At 39.5% G+C, this 21,267-nt stretch overlaps 2 protein-coding genes across 3 annotated transcripts; one reads left to right on the top strand and one right to left on the bottom strand.

Moving 5' to 3' along the window:
* Nucleotides 1–538: 538 nt before the first annotated feature.
* On the bottom strand, nt 539–6,470 carry sec22c (SEC22 homolog C, vesicle trafficking protein). Its single transcript, XM_022209719.2, has 7 exons — nt 6,239–6,470; nt 4,702–4,913; nt 4,342–4,505; nt 4,002–4,181; nt 3,769–3,887; nt 3,361–3,426; nt 539–3,280 (listed from the first exon to the last, which is right to left on the bottom strand). The coding sequence occupies exons 2-7, from the start codon at nt 4,881–4,883 to the stop codon at nt 3,080–3,082; spliced, it is 912 nt and encodes a 303-aa protein (XP_022065411.2). The 5' UTR covers nt 4,884–4,913; nt 6,239–6,470; the 3' UTR covers nt 539–3,079.
* A 22-nt stretch (nt 6,471–6,492) lies between these two features.
* nktr (natural killer cell triggering receptor) lies at nt 6,493–20,321 on the top strand. 2 transcript variants are annotated; one of them, XM_022209715.2, is made up of 13 exons: nt 6,502–6,634; nt 9,725–9,802; nt 10,456–10,530; nt 11,674–11,781; nt 12,310–12,354; nt 14,070–14,157; nt 14,989–15,018; nt 15,305–15,450; nt 18,045–18,258; nt 18,459–18,620; nt 18,737–18,824; nt 19,162–19,310; nt 19,391–20,321. In XM_022209715.2, exons 2-13 carry the CDS (start codon nt 9,745–9,747, stop codon nt 20,175–20,177), a joined length of 1,950 nt encoding a protein of 649 aa, XP_022065407.2. In that variant the 5' UTR covers nt 6,502–6,634; nt 9,725–9,744; the 3' UTR covers nt 20,178–20,321. The 2 variants fall into 2 exon arrangements, with proteins under 2 accessions (XP_051796686.1, XP_022065407.2); XM_051940726.1 differs by lacking the exons at nt 18,045–18,258; nt 18,459–18,620; nt 18,737–18,824; nt 19,162–19,310; nt 19,391–20,321 and adding an exon at nt 14,422–14,447 and having other exon boundaries at nt 6,493–6,634; nt 15,305–15,408.
* The last annotated feature ends 946 nt before the right edge of the window (nt 20,322–21,267 follow it).

Here is a 21,267-nt window from a genome sequence, read left to right on the forward strand (position 1 = left end):
ACTCGGAGGTAAACGATCACAAATAGATAAGCTGAGCGTAGTATCTGCATGGTTTTACAAATTACTGTTTTTCAAGCTGCAAAACACTTTAATTCAAAAGAGTTATTTGGCCTGTTGCCCACAGTGAATATGCTGTGGGATAAAACTGATAAAGCTGACGATGATAAATGCCTCCAGCTCCAGTAGCATTTAATGAACCACAGTAATAGCCTCTGTTGTGGCAAACACACAAACTTTGACATTGTGAAAGGGCTCCATCTGGTGTCATATTGAAAAAATGCATTGATTTGGAGTTGCTTTAGTGGCTAATTCTAAGTTTTGTAATTTATTGCAACATTTATTTCTGTTGGTGCAGGTTCAGAAATTAAAATATTACAAGGCTTCTTATCCACATGTGCCTTACAGACTTTCTTTTAAGGCAAAATTAGCAAAATCATAAAGGAAACTAAATGTTCTTCATGTTGATAACATGTAATTTCTCTAAAAAAATGGAGGCAATTCTGATTTTGCATGCATACACAAATGAAAGTTCAACAAATGGAAAAAGACACTATTTATTAATGAAATGTCAGTTTCACCACAGCAGGATAAAATAAAGCCCTGTGATCACCAGTGTTTTTGGCAGCTATGACAAACGACATGGGTACGTTACTTCTGCAGCCACAGAATCAACCCTAAGTGAGTCGAATTAGATGGAAAATAACTGAGGCTGTATTCCAAAAGAGAAACTGTCGAGGAAATGGACACAATAGATTTCAGATTTTTCTTGTGAACCTGAACAATTTTCAAACTGTTTCCATTTTAAGACTTTTGAGATCAACCAAAGACAAAAATAGGAGGCTGCCATATGTTTCAGTTGCATTTCTACTGTTTGTCGAAAACCTTCATAGTAAACACAGTTAGCCTTCATTCCGAGACCTAAATTATCTTCCACATGATTTGGTTCAACACCTTCAAAGCATTAAGTACAACATTTTGTTACGATTCATTTGGTCAGCGATGTCATTACACACTTCTTGTAATGGAATTGGTGAAACAGTAAAACCTCCTTTTATAACAAAAATATTACAGCATCACCAATTGCCTGCACAGGAAATACCATGTGGCATAACAAATAATAATAAAAATAAAACATAATTACCGTATTCAAACATTTCAGAATTACCAATCAGAAATCTACCTTAACCCTGTCAGAGGAAACCCATGGAATCAAAAAGGCCGTTTACTGAGCCGCTCCAACTCTGTGCTGTGCCAGAGTCCTGGACGAAACAACCTTATTTAGAAATGAAAGTAAATTTACAAGTAGAGCGCTCACACGTGTTAACAGCAGCTGCACTATAAAACTAACAGTGGCTTTTTTGTTTAGACATTTGGATCACCAGATGGGATGCAACCTTCTCCCTTTACTTCAAAACTGCCTTTTAGATTAAATAAGTGGATCGGACATTGAGGGGAAAAGAGGACGGATTTTATGTGATCCCACTTTAGCCACAATGCTACTTGTTTGACTAACACTATAGCCTATCATTTGCTTCTTTTGCTTAACTGACAGTGCAACTTTTTAGTCAAAACAGACTAAATATATAAGAAAAATATGAACTTCAAAGAGAATTATGCTTATTCTACTTATTTAGCAGCACTACTGTGATGTGTTTATATTCAAACAGAAGTTGGAATCACTGCGTTTCTATGTTTCCATTCATGAAAACTCTAGACAGGGAGTGGTAGCACAAACCCTAAAGAAAGACAGAATTTAAAAAACTTAAAGGAAAAACAGGACATAAATATCATTTTAGATAAACCCGTTATTCAACACATTCAAGAACATTTTCCAAAACCATCACAAAAAAAAATCTAAGCTTAATAGTGCAGTTTTTCCAACAAATTATCATCTAACCATTAAATCAGTGCTTCACCCTCAAGTTACTTTTCCAAAATGCAGAAATCAGTAGAAAAAGACAGAACCTAAAAATGTAAATTAGCTTTCATTGTACAAAATAAAGGTTCCACTCGGAGATGATGTGACACAACTTTCTTTCAACTGACAACCATGTTAAAAATAGTAAATATTTAAATGGCCTTATGTCTCATTATCATGCCTTACATGACTAAAAGATGAATATCCTCATCTGAGAATCGACTGAAGTTAAATAAGAATTAAAAATGGAGCCCTTAGATCTGAATGAGTAGCTGAGCACTTGCCGGTGAATCTCCAAAACAACATAACAAACCAACTAAACCGTTTTAAAAACCATCTACTTCCATCGTCACATAGTAAGGCAGGAAACGACTCTTAGCTTCACGTCTATACTTCTGAATTAACTTTTTGTTGCAACCAATAAAGGGAATAACTGAAAACAAAATTAAAAGCAGCATTGCCCACTATCCTTAAATTGTACCTATAGTTATTCAAACTAAACTAAATCACTTCAGTGTCACACTCCTAACAATACAATATGAACTATCTAATTATCCATTAAGTCAGGGTAGCTATTTTAAAGTAGAATTCTATCAATTTGAACTCATAACAACAAACTGTCATCCTGCGGTGTAAACTGATTATACAAAGATAATCAATGGCCTGTGGTTGCAGAAAAAATACTGAGCTGAATGTGAGCAGGAATGTATATTAACTATAAAACTGTAAGCAGCTTTAAAGAGTTTAACACTATTGTTTCTATGTGAAAAACTTTGGTCAGCAACTCTGACAGAAAAAACTCCTTCAACTCCTTTAAAAACTTTTTGGAAAAGATGGGTTTGACTGAGATTTATCAGTATTTTTTGTTCTCCTTCCACTTTGACGTCAACCAAGTATAAAGGATCCAGTATTGACTGTATTTCACTGGATTCTCTTTATCTCTTGAAAACAATGTACACAAAGTGCAAGTACATACTGTATACAAGAAAACAAGAACTTGTAATTATAACTGTCCATGATGACACAAAAATTCAGAAGGTTTTTCATAAAAACCCACACGCCGTCTTCATAACAAACGTGGATCACGTCTTCTACTTCATCGTTGTTCTCACCTGCACTGAAAAATGGAGCGGTGCAACACACCAAACTGTCCTCTGCCCCTCAGACCCCACAGTCATTGGTTCTGTCCTGGAGTTTGCGAGTGAGGATGAGGACGGTGGAGAGGGAGGCAACAGAAATGTGGAAGATGAGCTGCCACGCGTTCCTCATGCCGAACAGGTACAGGTTGCATAGGATGATCACACTCAGCAGAGTAAAGGACTTCAGTTTCTTCAGAGATGAGTGGAACAGGTAGAGGTGGCACTATGGAGGGTCAGAAAGGGTTTGATGTGAGCACATTTCTGTTTGCAAAAAGTTACGCTAACATGTGAAATACAACTTACCTGGAGAACACAGCAGAGAAATGCCAGAAGAAATGCCACAACATTCCAAATACCTTCATAATCATCCTGTGAAAAGAGGGGAAAAAAGCACAATTAAATTAAATTTTTACCTGTCATTTAAGCAAATGTCTGCTTCTACATTTATTTTAGATTATAAATAATCTCAACAAGAGTGACACTGCAGCAAAAACTCAACATTACAGCTTTGTTTTCGTGGCAAAACTCAAATTCACAGCAGTCACTTTAGCAAGATTATTCTATCTGTACCATAATTTCAAAATAAAATCCCAAACTCAACATAACAAACTGCTCTGTTACATGGGGGAGAAAGTAATAGCACTTCTCTTAAGACACATTAAGACATTTGTAAACTAGGAATTAGAATTGGAAATATTTGTGATGGTATACCTGGAATGTGTACTCTATGAGGTGCACCCCACGGATCACATTCAAAGATGCACACATGATATTAAGGACGAGAGAGAGGATTCCCGGTGCTGTCACTGGTTCAAGTCTCTGATTCGGACCTGTTACAAAAGCAATAATATAACATCAATAGACATTTAAAAAAAAAAAAATCTGGATTACTTGAGCATGAGATAATCCACCTATAAGTATATTATAAGTGTTCAATATCTTACCAGATCCAGGAGCTTGCTCCACGTGTCCATTTGCGGTGCCATTGCTGAGCTCCACGTCATCCAAGTTAATTACTTGTGGTGGATGGATCCTCAGATCCTCCTGAACTTCTGCCAACGTCACCTCTAAGGCTGGACCACCGCTCTGGTTGTACTGCTGCTTCAGCTTCTGAATGGTGCCGTCTGTGAATAAGCAGCAGCAACATTTAGATTCACCAAATTTATTTATTTGCTATTTCTGAAATGATTTTTTTTGTCATTTAACACATTGCATCTTGATATAAAACAACCCCATACAATCCTGTAATGTCAAATCGAGATGAGACTATCCCACTTCCCTCACCAAATTCCAAAAATGGATACGGCCTGGCTGCCAAGGCAACCACAGTGCTATTGAAGCATGCTGTGAACTCCCAGCGCAGATCTTCCAGGAAGCAGAAGGCCTTAGCAACAGGGAGGCTGCAGTGGCACACAGTCATGTAGGATACACCCTCCGAAGAGACGAAGCTGAACAGGTGAGAGGAGAAAAGGTGTTTAGTAAACAAACAGCCTGACGCAGTGTGACATGGATGCCCTGCACTCAAATGGACAACACTGTGTCTGTCTTCTGCGTCACAAAATCAAATACGCACTGAGCTGCTTTAGAGTACATATCGTGCCCTGAATAAAGCTGTTGTTGTTGCTTTGTTTCCTGAGTCCTTACTATATGTTGAGCTGCTGGCCCTTGACGGTCCCCCTGTCAGGGAAGCGGGCCAGTGCCTTGCTGATGGTCCTGAGCTGCTGCTTCCTCTCCTGGAGCTCCCGATTGTGTTCAAAGTCTGTGGAGGCTGACAGGGGGAGTCCATCCCTGACCCGAACCACGAAGGCAAACAGGATCAGAGACATGATCTGCTGGGTCCATGAAGAACACACTGCCTACAGGGGGCAGATAGCAAGAGCAGATCACCAGTATTATTATATTAAGATACACTCAGTGAATCTAACATGAGAGCCTTGCAATAAATCCTAAACTGGAGGACATAATACTCAGTCTTATGCTTATCTAAGTTGTTGGCCAGTTTAACTGTATTGAATTTTATTGTTAAGCGTTTCTAATTTAATATATTGCTATTATGCCAGTGACTACTTACTAAATTAGAAAGGAATAAAAAAATTAAATGCTACATCACTAAATCCAAACATAGTGGATGGAATATACTAACAAAAGGTCTGAATAGACTAAGGGCTTAAGCAGAAGACAACTGGACATCTTGTAAATTCTTGAAGATGTTCATCTCATATCTGAGAGAATTCACAGTTCTAGGTTGAACATTGTGGAGTCCCAGGTATTTATTCTCACCTCTAAACCATATGGGTCACGGCCTTGAGGTGTGAATGTTTGTGAAACTTCCCATAGAGGGATGACTTAAGGTGTTAATAGTGGTGTCACTGTTTGTGGAGGGATCTCAGAACTGTGGTATGAGTTACTAATAAGTCTCTATTCAGACACGGCTGATCTAGTTTAAAATGGATCATTTCTGTAACTCCTCTCTCAAATGACCTGTGTTCTCTGTCCAGGCTGCATACATTTCTGTCCTCAAAAGAGTGTTTCTTATCCTTCTGATTAAATGATGTGATTTGGGGATGAGAATAAATGCCTTGGACTCACAACCATTTAAGCCTCTGATGCACAACATGGGTCAAAAGTGACCCAAATCAATGGAAAATGGGTCTCTCCTGATGCAGTCTACACATCAAAGGATTAGATTAAATTGAGAGAGCTTCTTGGAAAAACCACAAAGAGGTTGAGTCGCCTTCTGCTGAAGCATTTCAGATGACTGTGACCTCAATGATTGAGAATCTACAAGGTCTCAATAAAGTTGACTAAATCATGGCAAACCAGGCAGTATTGCAATAGATGATTTATGGGTAACCTTAATGGCAGACTTACTGAGTGGTGAACTTAAACTATACAGACACTTTTCAAAAAACGTGCAAAGCGTAGCAGCACAGTCTCCAAAATGATAATAAAGTTGAACTACCAGCTCCCTAACGTAAAAAACTGAACATTATTGCAATGTTGTTTTAGACTGGATTAGTGTCAGCAGTTGTCCAACAATCTGGCAACTGAAAATATTACTGCGTAGGTTTGAAAACCGTACAGTCCGTCTATTTTCGTTAGTTAAACACCACTTGGAAGTCTACGACCTCTCAGTCTGAGGTAAATTAAACACTTGTGGTAACATTTTGTCACGCCTTACCTCGTTATCAGGGGTTTCATGCTGCACTTGTTACTAAGCTATTGCAGGTTAGCTGACTATAGCATCATTTCAAAGCAACGTATCAGCAGCAGGAAGCCAGTCCTAGCTTTAGATATACGTTACAAGTGCAAATAAAATTTGATATAGAGAATCTAAATAGTCAATTATAACATATATACATAAGTAGTGCAACCAGAATTATCCAGCGAGCTAACTTCAAACCTGCTTCCGGACACAACAAAACCACAACAAATCTTCTACGGTAAGTCGGGAGGGACAAAAGTAGTGGAGACCAGCGCAGCGCAGCAAACCTGAAACACTGAAAGGGGAAGTTAGCCCATGCTAATTGCCGACCGTCAGTAACTAGCTCATTAACTAGCTAGCTACTGTACAGAGGTAAGATATATTATTTGGAATTTTTGACAACCTGTAACTGTCTTTTCAATGTGACCTTACATGTTAATTAGTCATGACTACAGGGAGGTATAGAAGCTGTTCAGCTAACTTTAGCTAGCTGTTAGCTCAATCATTTTCGGAGGCGCTAACGTCTGCGTTAACGTAGCTGTTGTTGTTGTTAGCTTTGTAGCTAGTAGTGGAGATTTGCTGTCGTATTGTTGCTCTTAGCATAGCTTGAACCTACATGCAATGTTAGCTCGGTTTCAGACAAAAAAACAAGGTACGAGTAAAATGTGTGTCGCGCTAGCTAACATTATACAAGTCAAGAATGAGGACATTTTTGGGCTGATAAATGTCAACTCTGGAGAGGAGCAGTTTGCATTCACAACACCTGTGGTCTAATGATTTTATATTTTCGTTGCAGGGAATTTTTCAAAGGGATAGCAAGATGAGGCCACTGTAAATCTTTGAGTGGCACATAAATACAAAAAATGACTGCATTTAAGGAATTCTGTTAGGCTGTTGCAGTGTGAGGGGTGATTGAAAATTGGATCAACATGAGAGCTGAGAAATCAACAGTGAAGTTTCTTAATTGTCTGATGCGCATATTTTAATAAAGCTACAGTTAATATTTCGGTTACTATTGTGACCACAGATGAAGAAATGCTGCAGAAAAAGTTATCCCAAAGCTTTATTTTTGATTTCGATATTAAAAATTCTGTTCACATGTGATGATAAATTATTAAAAAAATAACAACTAGCTGATGGCACAATATGTTTTGCTATTTGTTGCCATGTTTTGGTAGTTTTAATAATTAGAGAGGTAATATTCTATAATGTATCCATAATGTCTCTGCTACAAATATCATGCTGTGAAATGGCAAAATTGAGGTTACAGTAAAATATTTCGATCTTTATAGACTTTAACTGGAAAGTATAATCCTGCTGCAATGGAGCTCAACACGGAGGATTGAATCAACTGTAGCTTTAAGACTGTGACTGTGTGTGTGAGACAGCTGTCTGAGGTGACGAAAAGTACACAGTGGCATTTACCTTCCCCCAGTCGATCTTGTCACCATGTCAGGAATAACTCAAAATTATAAATCATTGATGAAATTACCGCTGTGTTGTGTTGTGTTATCGGTAAATGTGCCCACTTCCCCCCTCATATGGATCCTGTCTCTTTCCGATGCTGCAGGTGTATAATAATTGCAGAAGGAGAACTAACAGGTGGAAAAAGCAAACTAAACTTTAGCTTCTTTAAACATTTTTGAGGTCTCTGTGTGTGCTTCAGTCAACTAAAGGCACAAATTGTGTCTTTTCCACACTAGTTGCATTGGAGTCTCCTCTGATGAGTCAGTGTAGTCTGCATGACATGTACAGTAATACATTTGCCTCATAATACCGCTTGTTTACCTAATTAAATTCTTCAGAAGTCTCAACAATGCTCTGTAGGGGTGGGAGGTCGCCTGAAGTGGGTTGTTGTTGCCTATATTTAGCAGAGAAGATTTACAATCTGATAGCGCTGTTCCTGGTAAATCAAACTTAGTAACATGATACGAGTTCTGCTATGAATACGATGCAGCTCTGTTTCTGGTTTGGTAACTTTAGCCGATGTGTTGGGCCCCATAAGATACTGTAGACACTCATCATATCCACTTTCAGCTTATATTGGTCAGATTTGTGGGGGCATTGACTTTTATTACAGAAGCAATGAGATATGATACACCAGTGACTCTGTTTCTGGTCAGTCATTTACTTACAACACTCCATCCCTGTTGAGTTGCCAAATATTTGGAAAATAGCAGGTGTCATAAAGTGTGTGGCCCCGCTTAATACACAGAATTCAAATTTCACTTGAGTTAGTTTGTAGATCGAGCTTATAATTTACTTTGCAGATCAAAGTTTGTAAGTGTTGTTCCTTGCTGTACATTCCCTTCAATGACCTCAAAGTGTTGCTTGTGCTGGTTACTTTAAAGACTCTCTTGCGTGAACAGAAACCTACAGAAGTAGATCTGTCATCGTATGTGAAAGGGCAGCATGATAGCAGATGCACATAGGCAGGTGTTGCTAAATTAGGTTGCAGATATACGCTATCTTCCTTACAGCCTTCTGACACTATCTCAGAGCACATTCTTTTCTGTTACATATTAATGTTCGATCAATGTTTTCATTAAGTGAAAGCTGCGTGCTTTATCTTGTGATGAGCAGCTTTAAGTGGCTTGAAGTGAAGTTGAGTGCAGTGATTGTTTTATTCCTCTATCTATGCAGAACACTGCCCTTTCCCAAACACATGTATGCACTGTGACAGCTGGTAATTGTTATAGCCCTGCACAGTTTTGTTTAACAATAATCAGCCCTTGTCATGCAAACTAATGGAAGAAAGCAGCAATTAATCCAGATTTTGTTGGAAAATTGCTGACAGACTCTGCTTCCTAGTAACATTTTCATTACTAATGAAGCTATGTTTGACAAGTTAGTATTTTATTTAGTCAAGTATGAAACTCACCCACACAAACAGCAGACGGGCCAATCATTTCCATGTATGTCAGTTAGAATTGCGAATAGTTTAATGACATTTTTTGTGCATAACCTGACCATTTATTCAGGTTTGATGATATACAACATTCAGGTATTTTGCTGTTGATTGTCTTTGCTTTCATTGTTGCATAGGCAAGTTGTCCACATATTGAAAATCAGACATGTTCAATCCAAATGGCCGCGGACATGTTTCAAAGATACATTTCTGTCCTTTCCCAATTCCATGTCATCGATCTGGCTCAGTAGCTGCTGTGACATTTTTGTGATTTTAAGCTCTGACACGCTGATGTCCATCTGACTGTGAAAACTGAGTTAAAAATGTACATCAAGGAGGTTGTGTTGTGCTGTGTTTGGTTTGCATAGCCGGTCCATTTCCCCATAGGTTTCTCTCTCTCTCCTCCCGTCATTCTCTCCTCCCCTTTCTGTTTCTTCCTCCCTCTCGTCTCTACATTGTGCTTCTACACGCTCGTCTGAATATGCTGTGTCTTTCTACTTATTAACCGGATGTATTAACTGCTTAGCATTTTCTGTACACTTTCTATATTTTAGGTCACCAGACTTTGATCGCAATGGGGGTGAAAGACCGCCCTCAGTGTTACTTTGATGTGGAGCTCAACCGGGAGCCAGGTAAGGGAATTTCTTATCAATTTACAGGTAGGAGGATTATTTAGTCATGTAAACACCCTCACCTCACTTTCATGAACTGACAGCATCAAAAACATGTTAAATTTTATGTCTGTGGTTGCTTTTTTAGCATTTGATTGATATTGTCTTGGTTGTACAAATTGAAAGTAGAACACTCAAAAGTAAGATGGCTTTGGCTTCAGACATATCTGTGGTGGAGCATTTTATTGAAGTTTGCAAATGATGTGACCAGTTCAGTGACATTTACCTGAAAAGTGTACGTAGTTCTGCTAAGGCTGGGAGAGACAAAGCAGCTCCCCTTCACACTCGTAAGAATAGCATCAGAATTGCTGCCGGCTATGTAAAAGTTGCTATAGCGTCTGAGCTTCACCACACGGTTCTTGTAATTATGCACAGGAAGCCAATTAAAAATGTGCAGCGCAGTAACACTTAAGCTGCTTAATTGCAGTTTTTAATTGTATCCCTGGCCTATTAAAGATGATTCCCCATTAATAGTTTTTTATGTAACACAGAGTTAATAGTGTATTATTTTTGAAACTTTCTTAAACATTTCTAATGTTCTGTTGGAGCAATGAGGAGTGTTTCTTCTTAACCTTTGTCTCTTTTGTGCTTTTTTTTTTTTTTTTTTTTTTTAGTTGGACGCATAGTCTTTCAACTTTTCTCAGATGTTTGTCCCAAGACAAGCAAAAACTTTCTCTGTTTGTGCACTGGTGAGTAATCTTCACTCAAGGATATGTTCCACTCGCATATCATGCATTTGCAAAATGTACAGCATTATATGATGAAATCATTTAGTTTAAAAGTGTTGATAGCTGAGCAGTGGCGTGCTATATATTTGATGTTTCCATTACAAGATGGTGGTCAAGCTACCTCTATTCCAACCATATAATAATAACAGTGAGGCGATATTGAAGTGAAAATAGGAGAAACACTGCTGCACTCCACCCACCTCTTTGGACATTTAATATCTTGAGGAATGGAGGTGTGGCTGTGGTGTAAATGGTTCAGTGACAGATGGAGCCACTAGATGGGTAGTAGGGGTCCTGGTCGTTCTCTCTGGATATTTCATCCCATGAAAAAGCACAGTGTACTGTAGTAGCAGTGGTCTGGCTAGAGATACCCATAAATCTGCAAACAGGCAGCAGATCGATCCTCGCTCTCATTTTTCACCCCGCCTGGCCAACGGTAGTGTGATGCAGGAATGGGCAGACTTGGGAGATGGCTGGCTGGTCTTTTTCAGAACATATATGCTCTGCACATGCAGAACCAACACAACGGTAGCACAGTAATTATTGCCATTCAGTTGGTGCAATTTGCCATGAGTTTCTCAAAGTTTGAGATGTGTCCTTTTAGAACAAAATCAGCTCACACTATAAGGAAGCAAACCCTTGGAACAATGCTGAAGTCAATGAAGCAAAAATACTTAAAGATTAGCAACTGAAGCTGCTGATTCAAACAGCCAGCCTTCTTTCTGCTGAAAGCAATCTAAAACGCATCAACAAGTCTAATTAAATCTCTTCCTTCACTTCTCCTTTAACCCCAGGGCAAAGGGGAGTCCAGGAAGTAGTAGATTTCAGCTGATTATGTCCCCAGTCGGAATCAGTCCAACGGAAAATTATTAATGAATTCTGCAGCCCTGGAAGTGAGCATTAACAACAGGATGCCTGACCAGCGGCGTATGGTTTACTGTAACCCCCCACCCAAACTGTGATTTTCATTCCTCTGCTTAGAATAAACCCCATGTGGTAACATTTAAGACCTGTGTTTGGCAGCCGGTACACACAGAAGCACTCTGTACAGCGGTACGTTTGTTGAATGTTTTGTGTTTGATATTAACATACATGTAATTGCAGGTGAAAGGGGAATTGGGAAAATCACAGGGAAAAAGCTGTGCTACAAAGGCTCCACATTTCATAGAGTTGTAAAAAACTTTATGATTCAGGGAGGCGACTTCACCGAAGGTAAAATTATGCAAACTGATTTCCTTTGAAATAGTATGTTGAGTGACATTGACTGAATTAAATGTTGTCAGCCTGTATTTACTGCTGCTTTAATTTTCCCATAAAATCCAATGAAAGGGAGCGGAACAACCCACAGCTGTTGCGAAATAGGTTGTGATTTGCCTTGTTTTCATGAAGAATTCAGTGCTGTCAAAGTAAGAAATGTTTTTCCCGTAATGATGGCGCTTTGCAGGGTTTCACAGCTTACAATTAATGACATCAATTAAAGCCAGGATTGAGAAGGCCAGAAACATTAAAAAAAAGCTATTAACATGCACTATGGTTCAGTTGTGGGTGTTTATGGCAGCAATCTGAGAGACTGCACTGTTTTCTCCAAATTGGAACCCATAAACACACATGAGCCATTTCATTTTGTCAGAAATGCTGATAAGACAGGACCTTTTCTGTCATGTGATGCAGTGAGCACAAACAAATATTTAATGTATGGAAGCTGGACTTCAGTTTGTTGCACTCTGTGAATCTCTGCAGGAAATGGAAGAGGAGGAGAGTCCATATATGGCGGCTACTTTGAAGGTAATGGAATTATCAAGTTATCTAATAAGCAGTCTATGCTGATACATAAATTGTCTATCCAAGTACTGAAATTCTCTGCATGAACATTATGCTGCATGTGCCTATTGTTGTAATCGTGGGTTTCTTGTGATTTTTTTTTCCTATGTCTGACTCAGTCGACCTTCCATTGTATAATGCTGTTTTCTGTTTAGTAACAGTAGTGGGTTTTTTCAAATCAGCATGGAGGGTAGGCATTCTCTTTACTGAAAGCTACAATCTTCCTGCCTAAAATTTTCAACATATTCTTTTATTTATAGAGTGGTCTTTTGCAAAATGAGAAGGTAAGAGATGTACACAGCTCAGTAACACCATGTCCACATCGTCCCCACCACCTTCCTCAGTCAGTTTAAGCAGTGCAGACGCTTGCAACGGCGCAGGGGCTCATTTGTACTGAAGGGGTTTCCATTCATACAGCTGCCCTGTTAGTCCCCTTTGGCAGCTCAAATGACTTGTTGTGTTTGGTATGCGGTACTTAAAGCTACAGTATCATTAACATGACTACATGTCACTACCATGATGTGTAGTCAGTAAGAGACTGATGATTTTATTCATCAGTGAGACTGCATCATGTATCACAGTGGAAATAACCTATTTAGACCTGCAACATGGATGTAGAATACCTAGATATAGCGAAACAGCGATGTGTGCATTAGAAAGCATAGCATGATGAAGCGATTGCTTTGTTTTACTGAACTCTTTAAGCACTGTTCACTTTTGTATTGTGTATAGTCTATTGACTACTAAGATATGCTCATTTTTTTCACTTTGGAGATCATCTTTGCAGTTTTACAAACTTTATTAATATTCTTATGCTCGATATCACTGAACCCTTTTTCCAAAGCATTTCTAGAATAATGTCCTATTGGTTTATATTCATATCAGCATTCTTTGAAATTCATACTGCTGAGTCTTGCAACTTGCTTCATATGAGTAATCCTATTAAAGATTTTACCACCTTTAAATCTTGTCAATGTAATGGTTTTACTTGTGTTAGCAGGGACCATTTTACTAATCAGTGGTCCACCAGCTTTCAAAAGTTTTAAACACAAATGTTACACATCTCTCCTTGGTGGTGAACCTCAGAACAAAACATGTTTTGTCATACTTACATATGACTGACATGTTTCCTTGTTGTCTGCTTTCTTCCCTGCTATCTAAAGAAGTCTTACGTAATTGATTCTTGATTGCCATGCAGTCAAGGACACACCTATTTGGTTCCTGCTCTTTTTATGAACCAGATGTAGTGTGCTTTATTTTAACTCCCCACAATGTCAGACTCTGAAGCCCTGAAATGGATTCTCTGGATGATTTCTGCTCAGTTTCCTTCTTCAAACTGTGATGTAACTTTGACTGGAAAGGCGAGATTAAATGTTCCTTTCAACATACAGCTTTTTGCGGTCATGTCTCAGCAAGTGGATCCCCATGGAACAATGAAATGAACAGGAGTAAAGATGGTTTTCTTTGGAAAATGGTCTAAAAAAATATGAGTTGTAGTTTGTAGCTTAGGAAATTTGACGAAACCTTTAAAAACGACTGACTTTATGGAAGGTTAGGTTGGTGAGACAGTGAAAAGTTTCATGGATAATTCTGCAGATTTCTTCCCCCGAGTATTTCCATTTGCACTAATTAGAGGATGCACTCTTAGACTTTGCTCCATGTTTCTCTGCTCCTCACAGATGAGAACTTCACTCTCAAACACGACAGAGCCTTCCTATTGTCGATGGCCAATCGTGGGAAGGATACTAACGGTTCACAGTTCTTCATGTGAGTAACTTTCAGTAAAACAATTCTTTTTGTAACTTGCATAACCATACTATTTAACTGTCATTTCTAATACAGTTTTGTTTTAGTTTTTGCTTTCTGTCCCTTCTTCTGTTGTGAAGCTGTACACTAGTATCTGTCATTGACCATCACCAATCCCCTCTCTGTGTGTTAGATTTCAAAATGCAGAGAAACATTGGATTCATTCTTTTTTACCTACAAATGTGTTACATTTTTTCTCTTGCCGTTTTTGTGTAAAATTTACAGAAACTCTAGCATCCTGCTCTTCCAAGGTAATGTGTCTCAAAGGCTGTGTTTCTCTCTCTCCTGACTGTATATATCATTTAGTAGATTGCTTTTGCAAACATTCTGCTCAGTACAGTGTGTATTTTGGATATGCTTTCACTTTTCACAAATGGCCTGAGGTGACTCTTGTTATTTAGTAGACTTCCTTCATCACTAAAACAGGTTGTCACCATTAATCTGATTATCCTCCATGAATAATACAATATTGAAACATGGAGGAGGCCTTTCTTCGTATCACCTGATTTTATTACACAGAAATATTATATAATTGCTCACACTCTGTTGTTGAGTGTTTTTATTTCAAAAGTGTTTTGAAAATTGATTTAAAATCCAATATTATTAAACAAAGGGTGGTCTTATAAATTGTGTACCTTTTTGAGATTATCCCTGTGGTGCAGTAGCACGCACACTTAGTCAAAGGTATTTGTTTATTCTCACTCCTTTCCCCATTTTTTCCTTTTTTCATGACTCCACCACTGCCATTGGTTGACTCCTCTTCTGGCTTACTGCTGAATTATCCATAAACAGCACAACTAAGATGGCACCGCACCTCGATGGGTAGGTTTGACCGAGCAGTATTTGGGGAAAAAAAGGTGTAAAAGTATTAGATTAGAAATGAGATATTTAGTAGAAAATAAATTGGAGCGAGTGAAACTTGAAGAACTGCCAACCAAAAATGTTTTAACTTTTGTTGAAAATCGTGTGCTCATGTGGGATGCCTTCTGTCATACTCGGAATTTGATTGTTAAAAATGTGTTTTCAGGGCCTTTTAAGATGGTAAGATAAATTCATAGTTCAGCTAAGTACAGCTGCACAGGAGTAAATCTCTGCTGTTTCTGTGCAGAGTCCACGTCGTCTTTGGTCTAGTCATCTCCGGCTTTGAAGTGATAAAGAAGATTGAGGGGCTGAAGACTGATTCAGCCAGCAGACCCTATGCTGATGTGAGAGTGATGGACTGTGGACAGCTGATCACCAAGTCTGCTAATGATGGTAAGTTCAGCAATGAATCTACGTTTTATTAAATTTGAGGGTTACAGTTTTTTGTTATTTTTTTTTTAATGATGACTATTTTAAAACGGCCTCACACTGTAGTTTGTAACAGGTTATTAGCACAGAAGTAAATGGTACATTTGTTGGGGACTATGTTTAGCAAAAACATATAGACAATATGTGATGTTTATGTGTATTTAATAGGTTTTGGACATTATTGTAGATGTATTAAACAAAGGATTAAGCGTTATCAGACTTTGGCATTGCTTGTTAGTAGGATCAGTACATTATTTGTTTTAATCTTCTCTGAAAAGTTTTCACAAGAAAATCTGGAATATAAACAGACATGTCCTTTGAATTCTGACCCTCTGTATCAGATTCTTACCAGTTTGCTGATGACTTGATGTACACACGTGGACAAAATTGTTGGTACCCCTCAGTTAAAGAAGGAAAAACCCACAATTCTCACTGAAATCACTTGAAACTCACAAAAGTAACAATAAATAAAAATTTATTGAAAATTAAATAATCAAAAACAGCCATTACTTTTGAATTGTTGATTAACATAATTATTTAAAAAAACAAACTAATGAAACAGGCCTGGACAAAAATGATGGTACCTCTATAAAAGATTGAAAACTATTTGACCAGAGTGACATGATTAACTCAGGTGTGTCATTTAATTGACATCACAGGTGTTTCCAAACTCATAATCAGTCAGTCTGCCTATTTAAAGGGAGACAAGTAGTCACCCTGCTGTTTGGTGAAAAGGTGTGTACCACACTGAACATGGACAACAGAAAGCGAAGGAGAGAATTGTCCCAGGACATCCGAAAAAAAATGATAGACAAACATCTTAAAGGTAAAGGCTATAAGACCATCTCTAAACAGCTTGAAGTTCCTGTGACAACAGTGGCTCATATTATTCAGAAGTTCAAGACCCACGGGACAGTAGCCAACCTCCCTGGACGTGGCCGCAAGAGGAAAATTGATGACAAATTGAAGAGACGGATCGTTGGAATTGTATCCAAAGAGCCCAGAGCAACCTCCAAAGAAATTAAAGGTGAACTCCAAGGCCAAGGTACATCAGTGTCAGATCGCACCATTCGTCGTTGTTTGAGCCAAAGTGGACTTCATGGGAGACGACCAAGGAGGACACCACTGCTGAAAAAAACTCATAAAAAAGCCAGACTGGAATTTGCAAAAATGCATGTTGACAAGCCACAAAGCTTCTGGGAGAATGTCCTTTGGACAGATGAGACCAAACTGGAGCTTTTTGGTAAGGCACATCAACTCTATGTTCATAGACTCAAAAACCAAGCATACGAAGAAAAGAACGCTGTCCCTACGGTGAAACATGGAGGAGGCTCAGTAATGTTTTGGGGCTGCTTTGCTGCATCTGGCACAGGGTGTCTTGAAAGTGTGCAAGGTACGATGAAATCTGAAGACTATCAAGGCATTCTGGAGAGAAATGTGCTGCCGAGTGTCAGAAAGCTTGGTCTCAGTCGCAGGTCATGGGTCTTCCAACAGGACAACGATCCAAAACACACAGCCAAAAACACCCAAGAATGGCTGAGAGAAAAGCGTTGGACTATTCTAAAGTGGCCTTCTATGAGCCCAGATCTGAATCCCATTGAACATATGTGGAAGGAGCTGAAACATGCCATTTGGAGAAGACACCCATCAAACCTGAGACAACTGGAGCTGTTTGCTCATGAGGAGTGGGCCAAAATACCTGTTGACAGCTGCAGAACGCTCATTGACAAATACAGAAGTCGTTTAATTGCAGTGATTGCCTCAAAAGGTTGTGCAACAAAATATTAAGTTATGGGTACCATCATTTTTGTCCAGCCCTATTTCATTAGTTTGTTTTTTTAAATAATTATGTTAATCAACAATTCAAAAGTGATGGCTGATTTTGATTATTTAATTTTCAATAAATTTTTATTTATTGTTACTTTTGTGAGTTTCAAGTGATTTCAGTGAGAATTGTGGGTTTTTCCTTCTTTAACTGAGGGGTACCAACAATTTTGTCCACGTGTGTATAACCACCCAGTCAGTAGAGAAAGAGAATAATTGCTAATGTATAGAAGTCATAGTTCTCACATTAGAGAACCTGAAGAGATGTCGTCCGTTGTGTTTCAGTGATCTATACAAAAGGTTGCACCTTTCTTCTCCTTTCTTTTTATTTCTGGTGGGAAATAATGTGCTACCTGTGATTGTAACCTGTGATGGCCACATTTTGTGCTCATTCTGGAAGAGGTTGGCATTTGGATGCCAAAGATTTCCCCCCACTGGAGTTAGCGGGGCGTGTAACCTGATCTTCTGTTTAATGAGGATCAGCGAGGTGATCTCTGTGGAGTTCAGTTGGCTTCAGCCCACCTGACTGTGCCAGGCCTGCTTTCATCGCCTCCAACATACCGGGAAGAATCAAACAAAGCCTCTGTTGTAGTAGAGTCATACCACCCTGAAAATCACTTTTGGCATTTGGACTTTCCCTCATTCTTCAGTTTTCCTGAGTATACCAGTGTCGTGTTCTTAAATTTGAGCATAATTGAATGCAATAGCATACATTCTGTTGTTTCTTTTTCCAGTGCTTGAAGGCAAACGGAAAAGAGCCTCCCATTCTGCTGACTCGTCCCTCAACTCCCGTGACTCGTCCTCTCAGTTGTCCACTTCAATGGAGTCTGAAAGTGAATCAGATGAAAAGCACAAGCACAAGAGACACGCAAAGAGTAAACGATCTAAAAAGAAAAGAAGGAAATCAAAGAAGGAGAAGAACATGGATGTTTTGCCTTTGACGCAGTGGTAATTTTCATCCTTGTTCATGGGCACATTTTTACATGCTTACTTGTATCTTAATATACATAGTCACAGTATTCATCCTGTTTAATCTGTATAAATAGAAGTACTGGCATGAGTCACTTTCAGCTTTAAGTGCAAAGAGGCGATATTTTGCATAACAAAATAATGTTTTGCATTGTGTCGTGTTGTTACTGTGCTCTAAGTCCTGTGGAGATGCTGGAGGGAGAGAATGAAATAGAAGATGAGAAGGAGCACGGTGGCAAGAGAGAGAAGCCTGTTGTTCGGCCAGAGGAAATCCCACCAGTGCCAGAGAATCGCTTCCTGCTGAGGCGGGATATGCCGGCTCAGGAAGATAAAACAGAAATGTCAGTTTAAAGCTGGGCTTCATTCATATGGCGGCTTTTTGAATATAGTTTGCATACACACTGAACAGAATACATTTACACTTGAAATCTCATCTTTTCAATTTCAATCTTTTCAGAGTCGAGAAAGAAGAAGTTCCTCTTTCAGCTGACCAGAAACCAGCAGTGTCGAAGTCTGGACGGAAGATAAGAGGCAGAGGAACAATCGTAAGCCCATCACAGCTAAGATCAGAAATAAATAATGTAATGTATATGCTACTGATAACAATCACAGTCAGTTCTTACAAGCTTTTACAGAAGTGAACACTTTAAAGCTATGATTCCCAAATTGGGTACCAAGAAAAATCAGGTGTTATCACAAAAGGATTAACAAGAAAGGCTGCAGAAACAATTCTGTAGCCCAAGCTTATGCAAGTTTTTTCAGTCTTCCCTCTAATCTTTGTGTTATTTTTAATTGAAACATTGAAAGAAAAATCTAACTTTAGGCAAATGAAACACATGTGCAACTGATGACAAGCATGTCCTTTTGTTTTTACTCGTGCAGAGATATCACACTCCCACAAGGTCTAAATCACGCTCTGCATCTGTGGAGGAGCGTGGAAGCAGTGAAACTCCGCCACACTGGAAGGAAGAAATGAAGAGAACTCACATTTATCAACCCCCGAGCATGGAGAAGTGGAGCAAAGGAGACAAGTATGACTTAATATTTCACATCCCAACTTGAAATACCAGATTTTCCTCTATTTTCCTTCATGCGTCTTTTGACTTAACAGATTGAATGACCATTCCTCAAGCAGATGGGACAACAGAAGTGACTCTGCATGGTCCCGGTCTGCTGAACGCTCCTCAGACCGCAGCTCTGAGAGATCCAGCCAGCATCGCCAGCAGAAAAAAGACAAGAAGAAAGCCAAACATAAGAAGAAATCCAAACACAAAAAGAAGGCCAAGAAGAAGAGCTCGAAGAGCAAACTTCAAGAATCTTACTTTTCCGATGGTGAAAGGTCAGTGTCTTCAGGAAGAAAATCTAGAAGGTCTCATTCTCCAACTCATTCTTCTTCCAGTCTGCATCATTCGTCAACCAGAAGGAGACGGCGGTCACTGTCTCTCAGAGACTCACGGTCTTTCTCTCGGTCCTACACATCCAGTCAGTCCAGATCTCGAGGGAGGTCCAGGTCTTACTCAAGATCCAGAAGCCTTTCCAGGTCTAGAAGTCGATCTTATACGAGATCCAGATCTCACTCTTATTCGAAATCCCGGTCAAGATCCAGGTCAAGGTCCCGGTACAGATCAAGATCTTTGTCACCATCCAGAAAAAGGAGTGTATCTAGATCTCCAAAGAGAAGAAAAACAGGCAAGCCCAAACCAGATGTCATGAGCAGTGTGCCTGACAAGCTTCCAGAGAGCAAAGTGACGCCTGTCCCCAGACTGCCAACAGTCCCAGCTCCTGAAAGTGTCCCTGTCATCCCTCTGAGCGACAGTCCTCCTCCGTCACGCTGGAAACCAGGTCAAAACCCTGGAAGCCTTCCTACATCCATATTCAGGAAATTAAAGCTAAAGTAGCACCTAGTATTATTTCTTCTACAGGACAAGCAGCTGATGGTGTTGCAGAAAAAGCTCAGACTTCTGTTACACCAAAGGCTCTGCCAGCTGATTCTGAAAGCAACAAGGCACACAAAGCTGCAGGACGCTCACGTAGCAGGTCGTCCAGAAGCAGGTCCTACAGTCGTTCGTATAGCCGGTCAAGGAGTAGAAGTTACAGCAGATCCAGGTCCAGATCTGCCCATCGTTACAAGAGCAGGTCATCCTCCTACAGCAGGTCTGACTCTGAAAACTCCCAGAAAACAAGTAGCAACAAGAATAATTCATTAGACAAGGAATGGAAAAAGTACTACAGTTCTCTGAAGAGGATAAAAATTTAGATAAGTACATTTCGCTCACCAGTAGTCAAGATGCTCACTCCAGCGCAGAGAACAGGACAGGCAGTGAGCGTAGTGTTGATATCAGTGTCTCAAGGAGAAGTGAGTCTATGGAGAAAGTAAAAGAGAAAGGAAGCTCAAGGGACCCTGAGGCAAAACAGTGTAATTCAGTGCCAGCTGAGAGCTTTAATAGCAGGTCTGAATGGGATAGTGACAGTGATAAAGTGAGCCAAAGCAATAGTGCTGTTCCATTAAAAAAGCAGAAACAAGCTGCACAGCCCGGTGGAAACCTTCACAAGAAGTTGTCTGCTGGCACTGGATGGAATTCAGAAAGTGATTCTGAAAATATAACAGCCAAGACATTAGCAATATCTGAAAAGAAGAAGGGGAGGCTAGTTCAGAGTCTGATTACGAGACTTCCAGAAAGATATCAGAGGCAGTTCATGCTCCAGGAATCACTGGTCTGTCAGAGAGAAGTCCTGAGAAGACTGCAGAGCCAGAGAAACACAAGAGTAAGAAGAAAGGTAAGCGTAAACATAAACGCAAGAGGAGAGGTGAGAATAAATCCGGTTCCCATCACAGTAAGGACAAAGGAAAGAAATCTAAGAGAAAACATCAGAAGCTGAAGGAGACTTTTCACTGGCAGCCACCTTTGGAGTTTGGAGAGGAAGAGGAAGAAGATGAATCCAAAAGGGAGAAGCACAGTCCCAGTAGAGCTGTTAAAGGAAATCTTG

This window comes from Acanthochromis polyacanthus, chromosome 20, assembly GCF_021347895.1.
Source record: "Acanthochromis polyacanthus isolate Apoly-LR-REF ecotype Palm Island chromosome 20, KAUST_Apoly_ChrSc, whole genome shotgun sequence".
In the NCBI taxonomy this organism is placed as follows: domain Eukaryota; kingdom Metazoa; phylum Chordata; class Actinopteri; family Pomacentridae; genus Acanthochromis; species Acanthochromis polyacanthus.

Coding starts and splice junctions, on each gene's coding strand:
- nktr (XM_022209715.2), top strand. CDS start 9,745: ATGGGGGTGAAAGACCGCCCTCAGTGTTACTTTGATGTGGAGCTCAAC. Junction 12,355..14,069: donor ATATGGCGGCTACTTTGAAG/GTAATGGAATTA, acceptor TGCTCCTCACAG/ATGAGAACTTCACTCTCAAA. Junction 14,158..14,988: donor AACGGTTCACAGTTCTTCAT/GTGAGTAACTTT, acceptor ATCCATAAACAG/CACAACTAAGATGGCACCGC.
- sec22c (XM_022209719.2), bottom strand. CDS start 4,883: ATGTCTCTGATCCTGTTTGCCTTCGTGGTTCGGGTCAGGGATGGACTC. Junction 4,506..4,701: donor GGCCAGCAGCTCAACATATA/GTAAGGACTCAG, acceptor TCACCTGTTCAG/CTTCGTCTCTTCGGAGGGTG. Junction 3,281..3,360: donor TTCTCTGCTGTGTTCTCCAG/GTAAGTTGTATT, acceptor GACCCTCCATAG/TGCCACCTCTACCTGTTCCA.